Genomic DNA, 13,590 nt, shown 5'->3' on the forward strand with positions numbered 1-13,590 from the left:
ACTTGGGATGGAACACACTGTTCTTTCGAAACCTCATGTTTCTTGTGGATATCCAGACGTAGTCTCCAGTGCGGTACAGTGGCCCGGGCCTTCTCTTCCTGTCTGCCGCAGCCTTGTATCTTCTCTTGGCCTCAATTAGGACAGCCCTTGAGCGCATCAACGTGTCTTTTATGTGTGCCACCCTGTCCGCTGTGGCGGGAATCCTGTCCTCTCTGAACGGATGTAGAAATGGCAAGAACCTGGGATGTTGGCCATAGTTGCTATAGAACGGAGATGACTGTGTGGAGCTGTGAGTGGCGTTGTTATAGGCTATCTCTGCAACCCATAGCAAGTCGACCCATTCTTCCCTGCCCTGGTCCACAAAACATCGCAGATACTGTTTGAGCGTTTGGTTCAGGCGCTCGGTTTGGCCGTCCGTTTGAGGGTGGTAGCTGGTGGACAGGGCGGTCTTAACATGCAGCGCAGTGCACCAAGTCTTCCAGAATTGCGCAGTAAACTGCGACCCCCGGTCCGACACGATCACCCCCGGTAATCCATGCAGTCGTACCACATTCTTTAGGAGTAGTGACGCCAATTCCCCGGCTGTAGGGACTCTCTTGCAGGGGATGAAGTGCCCCATTTTCGTCAAGTAATCCACCACCACCAGTATCGCCGTCATCCCCTGGTCTACCGGTAGGCCCACCACGAAGTCCAGTGATATGCTATCCCATGGTCTATCCGGGGTCGGAAGTGGATGTAAGAGCCCTTGGGTTCGGCCATGGTCGGCCTTCATGGTAGCACACGTAGGACACTCCTGTCCCCACCTCCTGACATCCACTCTCATGGTTGGCCACCAGAAATGCCGTCCCATGCTAGCCACCGTTTTTTCAAAGCCCAAATGACCTGCGCATGGAGAGTCATGGCACCAGATGAATGCTTGTTTCCTTAGCCTAGGCGTGGGTATCAATAGGCACCTGCCCTTCAGGGGTATCCCGTCCTTCAGCTGCCATTCTCTGTGACTGAGGAGCCACCTCCGCCATGCGAACGACCTGATCCCTCTCTTTATTCCCCTCAGGAAAGTATCCGGTTGGATAACCCCCAATACCATCCTCGGGGAAATGATGGAACGCTCGGTCGCAGGCAATGGTTCCTTAACTGCAGATTGACGGGACAGGGCGTCCGCCTTCCGGTTTTCCGTCCCCGGCCGATATGTGATGCGGAAGTTGAACCCCGCAAAGAAGATCATCCACCGCAGCTGCCTGGGAGAAAGGTGTCTTGTGGCCGTCATGAACTGCAGGTTCCGATGGTCCGTGTACACCGATACCACATGTCTTGCCCCCATCAACCAATGCCTCCATTCGGTGAAGGCGTCCTTGATTGCGAGAAGCTCCTTCTCCGCAATATGGTAGTTGCGTTCGGCGTCGTTGAGTTTGCGGGACATGTACGCAACGGGATGAAGCACCCCTGTGTCGTGGTTGCGTTGGGACAAGATAGCCCCCAGCGCCACATCCGATGCGTCCGCTTCCACCACGTAGGGGAGATCCGGATCGGGGTGAGCCAACACCGGCGCCTTACCAAAGGCGCTTTTCAGGGCCTCAAAGGCTTTGTTCGCCTCAGGGGACCAGACAAACTCCTTGGACTTCCTCAGTAGCTGTGTGATTGGGGCCACCAATCCTGAAAATCCATCTATAAACCGCCTGTAAAAGTTGGCGAAGCCAATGAAACTTTGGACGTCCTTCACGCTTTGGGGCACCGGCCATTCTTTCACCGCCTTGATCTTTCGTTCTGCCATCTCCTGTCCCTCTGGACTCAGGATCACTCCGAGGAATTCCACGGATGTGACGTGGAAGTCACACTTGCTGAGTTTACAAAACAGCATGTTTTCCCTCAGCTTGTGGAGCACAGCTGTGACGTGGTGTACGTGCTCCTCCTCACTGGACGAATAGATGAGGATGTCGTCGATATATACGACCACGTAGATATCCAACTCCTCTCTGAATACCTCATTCAAAAAGAACTGAAAGGCTGCCGGGGCGTTGCACAGTCCGAACGGCATGACGAGGTACTCATAAAGGCCAAACCTGGTCTTAAAGGCGGTCTTCCACTCGTCTCCGTCCCTCATGCGCACCAGATGGTATGCCCCTTTCAAATCCAACTTGGTGTAGATACGAGCTTTCTTGACCTGTTCCAGAAGTACACTGATGAGAGGCAAGGGGTACCGATTTTTTATGGTTATCGCATTCAATGCCCTAAAGTCCACACAGGCTCTCAGCTCCCCATTAGCCTTCGGGATGAAGTAGAGTGGCGAGGCGGCCGGAGACTTGGACGGGCGGATGAATCCTAGCTTGAGGAGTTTATCCAGGTACCCACGGAGATGCACGTTTTCAGGCTCCGTCAGGGCATACAGCCTGCCGCTGGGAACGCTGGCCCCTGGCACCAGGTCGATCTGGCAGTCAAACTGTCTATGTGGTGGTAGCACTTCCGCCTTCACCTCATCAAATACATCCTCAAAACTGTGATAAGCCTGGGGGAGAGCCACATCTTTTTCTGCCGCTGTAGCCACCGTCTGACTCCCGCTCTCATCTGCGTCAAGGGATTCCGTTCTTATTCCACAATGCAGGATGCAATACGGTGACGTCATTTCGAGGCGATGTGTTGGCCAATCCACAGAGGGGTTGTGTTTCTGTAGCCACGGCATCCTTGAGCTCATCACACAGCCCTTGATAGAAGAGCGCCGTCTGTTTAGCAACAGGCCACTTGGTTTCCGCAACCAGCCTTCGGAACGCGTTGAGATACTGCACCAGGTCGTTGGATCCCTGTCTCAACTCAAGCATTTCACGGTCCGCCGTGTACGAGTCAGCCCTTCTGTCGAACACCTTCAGGAATTCCTCGCGAAAAGCACCCCAATCACATAAGATGGGGTCGTCCCTGCTTACCAGAGGTACGGCCCATTGTGCCGCGTTTCCAGCCAAATAGGAAATAAGGAAAGCCACACGAGCCTGACTCGTGGGGAACGCCCTTGGTTTGCACGTTAAATGTAGCGCCACTTGTGTGAGGAATACCTGCACTGTGTTAGGATCCCCACTGTACCTCTCTGGTGTTGCCAAGGGGATGGCTACCGGCATTTCCACTACTACCGCAGGGGTCGGGTTCGTGAGGGAGGTGCTGGGCGTGAGCGGGTCCAATTGGATAGCATCCAGTCTGGCTTTTACATCGGCTGTTTCTTGCCTAGAGGCAGCCACTTCAGCTTGCACGGTCGCTAAAGCAGCCAGCACATCATCAAGTGTTGCCATGTCTGTTATCGACCGGGAGACAGTTAGTGTTATTTAAGGTCGGATATTTTGTAACGCCCTGAACGTCTCGGGATCGTTTAACAGACACGATAAAGAGGACGCAACCACTTGTGAAGGGTTAGTTATTTTAATGAAGGCAAAAATAACACAAAGAAGAAACAAAAGTTATAGTCACTGGAATCCTCCAGGCTAAGTACGTTACCAGCCCACAGCACGGGTGGTCCTAACCGTCCTCTGCATATACGCCGGTCCCGGCGTATGCCAACAGAGGGCAGAAATGAAATGGCCGACAATACCAATCGGTAGGCTGTGAGGGGCACGAAGAGTGTTGGGGAGAATCGAGGAGTCAGGGAAACACCCAGCCGGGGTCTCTACCTGAAGGGAGCAGCCGCTCAACCTCTTCCTCAGACTGCACCGGGACGCGGAGTCACCTCCTGGTGATGCGTCACCGATACCCCAATCAAAACCAAGAAGACTGAACCGAGAGCAGCCGCTCGATCGATCCTGTGGACTTCCGAGTCTGTAACGCGGCAAACACCTCCTGGTGTGCGTTACAGCTGGCAGTCCCTGTATCTCTGGTCGGGCTGGGAGTTACGACTCCAACCAGCAAAAGCGCCACTGCGCTTGGACTCAGCCGAGTCAAAAAGCGAAGCTCAATGGTTGACCGGTAGAGCTTCCGGGTCCTTCACAGGTGACGATGGGGCAAGACACGGCCCAGGGAGTAACGACTCGACCTACCTCCGTTCTTGCCTTACTGGAGCTCCACTCCGGAACACTGCTCTTCACGAAGCAGGTACGTCGGTGTAAACACAATATCCGACAGCGTTGTACCTCCCGGTTCCTCCCTTTATAGGGCGTGTTTTCCTTGAGTTATGTAACAGCTCTCCTGTTTACATAAGGGCGTGTTTTCCTTGAGTTATGTAACCGCTCTCCTGTTTACATAAGGGCGTGCTTTCCTTGAGTTATGTAACAGCTCTCCTGTTTACATAAGGGCGTGTTTTCCTTGAGTTATGTAACAGCTCTCCTGTTTACATAAGGGCGTGTTTTCCTTGAGTTATGTAACAGCTCTCCTGTTTACATAACCTCTCAACCGCTAAGCATCCTGGGAGATGTAGTCCGTTTTCGCTGGTTACCGTTTTCCTCCCCTCGCATGACAGGAATTCTTGACAGACGCCAACGACGGATGCGGAGCCGCACAACACCACCTTCCTACGCACAAGGGTACTGCTGATGAAAACTTTCCGGATCCAGTCTGACGCCTGGGGGTAATTCTAAGGTGAGGAATCTATCACGAACTAATGTTTCCTACAGATATATGGTTACCCAAAGTAAGTAACTTGTGCTTTAAGCTCTGTTTAGATTTAATGCTAGGTTGGGCACTGAGCCACGTAAAGAGATGATTACTATTTACAGAAGCAAGTGTGTGTCTGGGGCTACCTACAGGGCTTGCATCTAGGGATATTCTAATGTGGATCTTATTCAGCAAGCTGAAAATAGGTGTTTGAAAAAGTTGTTTGCAGTCCCCCGCAGTTGCTCTAAATATATTTGTTATGCTGAACTAGGCGTTCCTTTTATTGAAGATAAAATGTTTGCAGCCCCTCTTCAGCGGTGGAGAGCGGTATGGATAAAAGAGGCTGTCTCACTGAATAGGAAAACAATAGGTGATAGCTTGGCTTTGGGAGAAGCATTGCAAATTCCATGCCTGAACTAAATTTAGAAATCATGTGAGGGCATAGGCATGCCTAGCTTTTTTGAGGACCAAGAATCCAGGAGGGGAATAACTAAAAGGGACCTCAGCCCCATGATTATTAAGGTGATAACACAAGAGTGGAACCAGAGAATTAAGCAGAGCTGCTGTGGTAGCTCACGGTCAACTGATATCAGCCCCGGGAGCACAGCCTTATCATAATGTGGTACAGAATGTGCAACATAGGATTTTGCTGATCAGATTTTGGATGAATACTATACATTATTTATATGCTTTTAATGCTGGAATTTCCTTTGATAGGCAATTACCTCCTTGCCCATGTGATACATTTTCGGAGCAATGTACACTTCATTTAGTCTTCTGTGATTTTTATGCTGCTCCAAGGAAGATGTATTATACCCCTGTTAAAACCTTTATATTTTGTACACTGCAGGCCAGCCTTGATGTTTTTACAACACTTGAATTACTGTCGCATATGTTTCTTTATTCTGAATTGTTTAATGAGAGTTAAGTTTTACTTGACTTGACACTGATGTTGTCACTGGTGACATTACATATCATCTTACCATTGACCTTATCAATTACAGCAATATAGATATAGTTTAATTCTTTGTTTGGATTCAAGCCAATATTTAATGATGATTGTATGAAGTACAATGGTTTTCTGCTATAGATATTGTGAGTTTACAATTTGAAAAGTTTATTTTGTCGCTGTGTTTATACAAGAAATCATTTTATTGGTTATGAAAGTTTTTATTATAAAGATGGTAAGTGCTTGAAATTTGAAGACAAAACGCCCCTTCCGGTTCTGAGGAAAATCATAAAGATGCTTCAACAATTACAGTATGACGACATTTTGCAAGATAGCATTTACTTGTTTCATAGATGTTCGAAGAAAAGCTTATTGTAAGTAAGGGGACGTAAATATTGATAAGACAGTCCGCGTCATACAAGGCAGTTAAGGTATGTTCTTTGAGTTGAGATACCACTCTGTTGTTAAAGCAAGATGTATTTAATCAAGAGTTATATTGACTGTTGGCAAAATTACTCATCAGAACGTCGTAATGAGTACCCGGTTGTCACCTTATCCTAAACGAGGGTGCTGCAAATTGGCAGTTGTGCAGTTTTAAATGTGGGCACTACAGTGGTTCGTGAAGCCACAGTCCAGGTCCATGGAAGATTGTCTACTACCTTTTCAAGACTGGTCATTAATTCTACTCTCAAAATACAACTTAGTAGGTTTGTTCACATTAACCATACCAGTTGTAATGCGTTTTACTATTAAAGCAGCTGAAGCTGGTGTTGCGCTAGATCAAATACTGATTCAGAGAACCTATTTCTGTACTTTGGTGAGCGATAGCCTCTTCTGGTGCTCACTTCTCCTCTCTTTTTCAGGTGTACGGATGGGCAGCCTGGGCCTCTTCCTCCAATCTGCGGTGGCCATTTTCTTCTCAACAATCATGGATCGAATGGTGAAGCGCTTCGGTACGAGGGAGGTCTATCTCTCCAGCATGGCCATCTTCTCTCTGGCAGCCCTGATCATGTGCATCTCCCGCAGTCTTGTTGTGGTGACTCTGTCAGCTGCACTTACTGGATTCACCTTTGCAGCGCTGCAGATCGTGCCTTACACGCTGGCGTCACTTTATCATCACGAGAAACAGGTGGGAGCTTGTTCCATTACTTTGCTTAGCACCCCTTTCCAATGGGAAACGTGGATGCAGGTTATGGTTTTGGGTGGTCTCTGAATTACCTCCACAAAAGCATTGGTCTTTTGACTAACATTCAATACTATGCCTTTGGTCAATGAGCTCGGATGTATAAGCTGACAGTGACGGCGGCAGAATCTGTCGATTTAAATACAACAAGCCTTTTATTCATAAGTAACAAAGTGCAGGAGCGAATGGCCTACATGGACACAGAGATTGGTAGGAGAGATATTAGACTAATGAATGGCGTTGGTAACACACATCCAGTAGGCCAATGGGGAAGCCAAGAGAGGAGAATGCCACCGCAGTATCTCCAACTCTTTAACAAAACATATTGCCCACTGCTCAAAGCATGGCTTTGAGCAGCTAAAGAAGTAGGCAGATCCTATCAGAAATACCAACCTCTAAAGGTATTAACCAAATTGATCGGATAGGATGCAAAACTGAATTGCATAATTTTGACAAATTACCAAAAATATCAAAATCAGTCTGACAAAACTACAGTTCGGACGAATGTTAAAATGACGGAATACCTATTCCACCCCAAAATCGTTTTCTTCGAAAAGGTAAATGTCCATTGAAAAAGGGGTGGTTGTGTGATCCTCCTTCCTGAAGAACAAGATGATGCAGGAAGACTGAAGAGGAATGCTAGATTAAGGGTAAAGGTTGGGGGACTAAAGAGGATGGAGGGAGCCGTGGTAGGGGAAGTATTTAGGACAAGGAAAACAAGCATTGGCATAGCCAATAGGTCGCGCCTTTGGGACCTTATAAGTGTTTAGCCATGCAACAGTTGCATAACTAAATACTTATAAGGTCCCAAAAGCGCGACCTATTGGCTATGCAAAGCAGCCGTGCGGCCGCGAAAGTGAAAGTGATCGCGATCACACATCAAAGCGGCCGTGCGGCCAAGAAACCGAAAGTAATCGCGGTAAAGCGCGGCGCGCGCGCCCGCGTACATGCACTGTGGCTCTAGGCTGGCCTGGTAGCACTTTTTGGAGCCCTCTCAATAAGTCTCGCCAGACCAGCGCATGCGCTGGGTCAGGCGAGACCTAAAAACTGTAAGGGAAAGCCGCACTAGGGGCATTAAAGGCAGGGAGAAAGGGGGAACACCCCTTAAACCTCTGGAGCTAGAAGAGACAGAATGAAAAAGTAGCATGAAGAAAAAACATTTTCTATCAAGGATTGCTTTTATCATGTTGGTTTCGTCAGCCAGGTGAAAAACCTTAAAGAAAAATGTGTGAACAAGGGTTAGAAATATATTCATCAGAGCAATTCTTTTCTTGCAAGTTTTTCCTTAAAGACTCAAACAACCATTTCAAACCATCAGTCAGCACAAAGTGCCTGGAAACAGGAAGTACCAGTTGTTAAATGCACAGGTAGACCAAGTTATTAGAAGATACGCTGGAGGAGACCATCTGGCAAGCACTATGCACGACATGGAGGAAAAAAATAGCGGTTAAGCAAGGAGCTTAAACTTTCCAGTTCACTAAACACTTAAACTGAGCAATCTCTAGAATCGTCATATCTTTATTACTCATGAACTTGACCCCCCATCCCCCCAATGCTGGGGGCTTCCTAGCTTTTCCCAATTACCATTCCTACTTCTTTGTTCATTTCCTGTTAAAAAGCCATACCTCGCCACTATTCCCCACAACCTCAACACCATGCTGTTGTAAAGGGTTGCACATTAAAAAACATATTCCTTAGGTGTTTGCTAAAATTGTAATGTGCACCAAATCCTGCATCAACACCATATAAAGATACCAAGAAAAATAAAAAAAGTGTATGCTACTGGATGACAAACAGTGATGCTTAGAAGGGTGCTTTCTAACTAACATGGATGCATCCGTCTTGTTTCGGTGAAGGGTATTTCAGGAGTTTGCCGACTATCCACAATATATTACCCGTTTTTTATTTTATAATTGATGAATTCGGGCCTTCGAGGTAAGCTTGTATCATTAATTATCCACATTGGAGGCTTCCAATTTTAGATTTTGATTTTGGTTTCTTTAGCTTCTCTTCCAGGGGATCCTCATCAATAGTCATAAGCACTGAATATTCCCGCCCATGTGCGGGGACCTCGGAAATAATAAAAATTATATATGAAAAACACATACATATACAGCTCTGTATATGTATAAACATATATTATCTGAAAGAGACACGTTAGTTAGATTCCTCACCTTAGCATATCCCCAGGCGTCAGGCTGGATCCGGAAAGATTTTTGTAGCAATACCCCTTGCGCGTCGCTAGGCGTTGTCTGCGGCTCCGCGTCCGTCGTTGGCGTCGCGCGCCGGAATGACGTCGTCGGAGTACTTAGACGCCGCCCTCACACACTGACGTCAGTTCTTCTTTTTTCCGTGCCAGACAGCGCCGATCCGGGAAGAGCTTACCCCTTAGTCAATTTTTGACTAAACTTTTTTGACTCTTTTTGGTCTTCTGTCGACTCAACTCTGGTGCCGGTAGGATGCCTGGGTTTAAAGCCTGTGACTCCTGTCATCGACTGATGTCGGTGAGGGACCACCATCGCCGGTGACGGACCACCATCGCCGGTGCCTTTACTGCCTGGGGGCCGACCACGACGCGGAGTCGTGCCCCGATTGTCAGGCATTGACTTAGAAGGCTAGGCGGGAGCGGTCCCGTAAGCTTCTCGAGCTTCGGCACACGGCTCCGCGCCGCTCACGGTCCCGGTCCAGGAGGAGGTCCAAGGACCGGTCACGGAGCCGCAGTCACAATCATCGCTCGTCGGGCTCGAAGTCTTCGGGTAAGTCGAAGCGATCTAAGAAGTCCAAGAGGCGACACCGCTCTAAGGACTCCCCTTGCCGGTCGTGCGACTCCGCCGATGGTCATAGTGGTCCCACCCCCGCGGCTCCGTCGGAGCTGCAGGAGCCGCGTCCGTCCCCATACCCGCCGGTCCCTGGGACTGACGCGACTCCGGCGGAGGTCAGTTCCTTCCTCGCGGCCATGAGGGGCCTGGCTCCGCTGCCGGCGTGCCTTCGGGCCCCGCGGGCTCGACTGGGCGACCTCGCGTGCCGGCGACTGCGGCCCCGGCGCCGTCGACGACTTCGGTCCCGACGCCGCAGGTCCCCGAGGGATCCAGGCCTGGATACCTCACGACGCCTCCTCCGCCGACACCGGTTCCGGCGCCGTCTCCGGATGACGCTATTCCCCTGTTTAGCCCCTGTCCGGGCCCGGCGCCGCTGCGGCGCCACTTGACGCCGCACCCGACGCCGATGGATGAGCATTTCATCTACCGCCCGGCTCCGATCATTCCTCCTGTTTATCAGGAGTTGGATGACGGGGGCGACTGGGAGGGGTCGGAGGACCCTATGGCCATACAGGGCCAACTTTCACAGGACTGGGCAGACGAACTGGGGGATGCCAGTGGTCTGGACACTTCCCCGGTCGCTGGTTTCATCTCTCCTCCGACTGTGGCCTCGGAGGAAGGTGCAGCTTTTTCAGTGGTGCTGCGCAAGGCTGCGCCCTGGGGCTCGAGCTGCCTTCTGTGGCCTTGAGGACTAACGTCCTCACAGAGGTGCTTCAACCGTCAGCAAGCTCCACAGAGCCTCTGCTGCAGTTCAATAAGGCCCTCATAGACGTTCTGCAGGTCACTTGGTCCAAGCCCTCCACAGTTCCTCCTGTTGATCGGAACGTGGCCCGGCGCCACCGCCCTGCTCCGGGCGACCCCAGTTTCCTGTCCCAACACCCCACCCCGAGAGTCTGGTTATCCAGGCCTCCACTTCCCAATCCTCCTTCCCGTCCGCCCCTCCGGATCGGGAATCCAAGAGGCTGGAACAGTTCGGAAAGAAGCTGTTCTCTTCCCTGAGTTTGGGCCTGCGGTCTTTGAACACCGCTTGCCTCTTGGACTGTTTCTCCCACTCTTTGTGGGATACGGTGGAGGACGTGCTGCCCCTGTGTCCGGAGGAGGCCCGGACTCGTCTCTCCCAGGCGCTTGCTGACGGGCGAGATGCAGCACGACATGCCATACGGTGTGTACTAGACACCACGGACTGGCTGGGTAGGGCGATTTCCACCACGGTGGCGTTCCGGCGCCACGCCTGGCTGCGGTCCATGTCTTTTTCGGGGGATGTCCAGAGTTCCCTCATGGATATGCCCTTTGATGGCACTCGCCTTTTTGGTGAGAAGGCGGATAGTGTGCTGGCTCGTTTTAAGGACTTCCGGGCTACGGCCTGGTCCTTGGGTCTCTCGGCCCCACGGCCGCAAACTTCCGCCTTTCGCGGCCAAGGAAGGGGTGCTTCCTCGCGTCCGCCTAGCCACCGGCCGCAGACCCAACCTGCACGCGGTCGCGGACGTGGATTCTGCCGTGGCGGTACTGGAGGACAACGTGCCGGTCAGTCCACATCCACCCCGGCAGCATCCACCTCAAAGCCCTCCTAGTCCGAGCTTTCAGGCGATCCATCACTTCGGACAGGTGGGTGCTGCAAATCGTCCGAAGGGGCTACTCCCTCCCCTTCGAGACGACCCCTCCAGCCATGCCACCGCAGTGCCACCGTATATCGGAGGATCACTTGAATCTTCTGCGGGAGGAAGTTACGGCCCTCTTGGCCAAAGAAGCCGTCGAGCGCGTTCCTGGTCCAGAAGTAGGCCGTGGTTGCTATTCCCACTACTTTCTGGTTCCCAAGAAGGGCAAAGGGGACCTATGCCCTATCTTGGACCGGAAGGAACGGTTCAAGATGCTAACTTTAGCTCAGGTTCTGGCTGCCCTCGACCCTGGAGACTGGATGGTAGCGTTGGACTTGCAGGAAGCCTATTTTCACATCCCCGTCCTGCCGGCCCACCGGCGTTACCTGCGGTTCACGGTGGGTCAGGAGCACTTTCAGTTCACCGTGCTCCCCTTCGGCCTCACCAGTGCCCCTCGGGTGTTCACGAAAGTGATGGCGGTGGTCGCAGCTCATCTGCGCAGATCGGGGGTTCCAGTCTTCCCCTATCTCGACGACTGGCTGTTGAAGGCGGGCTCGCCCCAGCAAGTCGTCTCCCACCTCCAGACTACGGCCGACCTCCTGCATTTGCAGGGGTTCTCGATCAACGTGCCGAAGTCACACCTGAGACCCTCCCAGAAGCTCCTCTTCATCGGAGCGGTTCTCGATTCGGTGCAGTTCTGGGCTTATCCTTCGGAACAGCGGGTCCGGGATATTCAGGCTCTGATTCCCATCTTTCGGCCTCTATCCTGGGTTTCGGTCAGGTTGGTGCTGGGGCTGATGGCCTCCTGCATCCTGTTGGTGCATTACGCCAGGGGGCGAATGCGGGCTCTGCAGTGGGACCTGAAGTTTCAGTGGGCCCAGCATCGAGGCAACCTGTCCGACCATGTCTTGATCTCGGAGAGCACTGCCAAACAGTTGCAGTGGTGGCTCACGGACCGCGATTGGGTCAGGGGCAGATGCCTCTCCCTACCCCAACTGGAGCACTTGGTAGTGACGGACGCGTCCCTCCTGGGATGGGGGACCATATGGGAGAGGCGGAGATCAGAGGACTCTGGTCTCCGGCGGAGTCTCAACTCCATATCAACTTGTTGGAGCTGAGAGCGATCCGGCTTGCACTGAAAGCCTTCCTTCCCTCTGTCCGGGGAAGTGTCATGCAGGTGTTCACGGACAACACATCGCCATGTGGTATTGCAACAAACAGGGCGGGGTGGGGTCGTGGACTCTTTGTCAGGAGGCTCTACGCCTCTGGACATGGCTGGAACACCAGGGCATCATCCTGGTGGTTCAACATCTGGCGGGCTCTCTGAACGCTAGAGCAGACGAACTCAGCCGCCGGTGCATGATGGATCACGAATGGCGTCTGAACTCGGACGTGGCGCAAGGTCTCTTTCTGCAGTGGGAAGAGCCTTGGTTAGATCTATTCGCCACCGAAGAGAACGCGCAATGTCCGCAGTTCTGCGCGTTGGAATTTTCAAGGCGGCACTCGCTCGGAGACGCTTTTCGTCGCGAGTGGAGTTGCGGTCTGTTGTACGCCTTTCCCCCTATACCACTTCTGCCCAGAGTGCTGAAGATCAGGCGCGACCGGGCCCAAGTCATCTTAGTGGCTTCGGATTGGGCACGAAGGTACTGGTATCCCGAGCCACTCAGTATGTCAATCGATCCTCCGATACGACTGCCTCTTCAGGAGGACCTTCTGTCGCAGCAGCAGGGGACGGTCCTCCACCCGAACGTGTCCAGTCTCCACCTCCATGCGTGGAGATTGAGCGGCGACAGTTGATGCCATTTGCCTTGCCTCCTGTAGTCTGTGATGTGATTCTGGCAGCCAGGCGTCCCTCCACAAAATCGGTATACGCCTGCAGGTGGAACAAATTTGTGGCATGGTGCACAGCAAAGGCTTTGGATCCCCTTTCCGCCCCTCTTTCTGAGGTTCTCCTCTTTCTTCTTTCTTTGGCCTCTTCATTTTTGACTTTCTAGTCAAGAATTTGCCAGTTTTTGGTGATTTTTTTTTTTTTGATTCATCTTAATTATACTCCTGTTTGGTGAAGCATTTACTGTTTTTCCTGACAGATTTCTAAACTTTTTTCTGTCAGAAAATGCCTTCCTTGTTCATGCCCTGTCCATCCTGTGGCAAAAAGGTTTCTTCAGATACTCATGATGTGTGTATCATTTGTCTACCTGACACACATTCTCCTGCTTCCTGTCACCATTGTAAGAACCTTTCAAAGAGGACTTTGAACGAAAGGGAGAGGATTAGGCTTCATGGCCTTTCTGAGATGCGGTCGACGTTGAAGCAGTTGATCCCTGTGTGTTCTACATCGGCGTCTGGTTCGGCGTCGAAGACTCCAGCGGCGGGATCGTCGTTGAGAGGTGAGGAGACCAGGGAGAGTCACTCTCGAAGAGAAAATCAACGTCGATGCAAAATCCGGCGGCGTAACGCAGACGTTCGTCGTCGAAGAAGCAT

At 51.5% G+C, this 13,590-nt stretch overlaps 1 protein-coding gene across 4 annotated transcripts in view; it reads left to right on the forward strand.

Moving 5' to 3' along the window:
- SLC45A3 (solute carrier family 45 member 3) overlaps positions 1-13,590 on the forward strand; it is a 536,434-nt gene that overhangs the window by 505,109 nt on the left and 17,735 nt on the right. For all 4 annotated transcript variants that reach the window (XM_085624127.1, XM_085624125.1, XM_085624129.1 and 1 more), the window contains one exon: positions 6,376-6,641. In XM_085624127.1, the coding sequence (XP_085480253.1) occupies positions 6,376-6,641 (266 nt within the window). The remainder of the gene's footprint in view (positions 1-6,375; positions 6,642-13,590) is intronic.

Source organism: Triturus cristatus, chromosome 1_1 (genome assembly GCF_964204655.1).
Source record: "Triturus cristatus chromosome 1_1, aTriCri1.1, whole genome shotgun sequence".
Classification (NCBI taxonomy): Eukaryota; Metazoa; Chordata; class Amphibia; order Caudata; family Salamandridae; genus Triturus; species Triturus cristatus.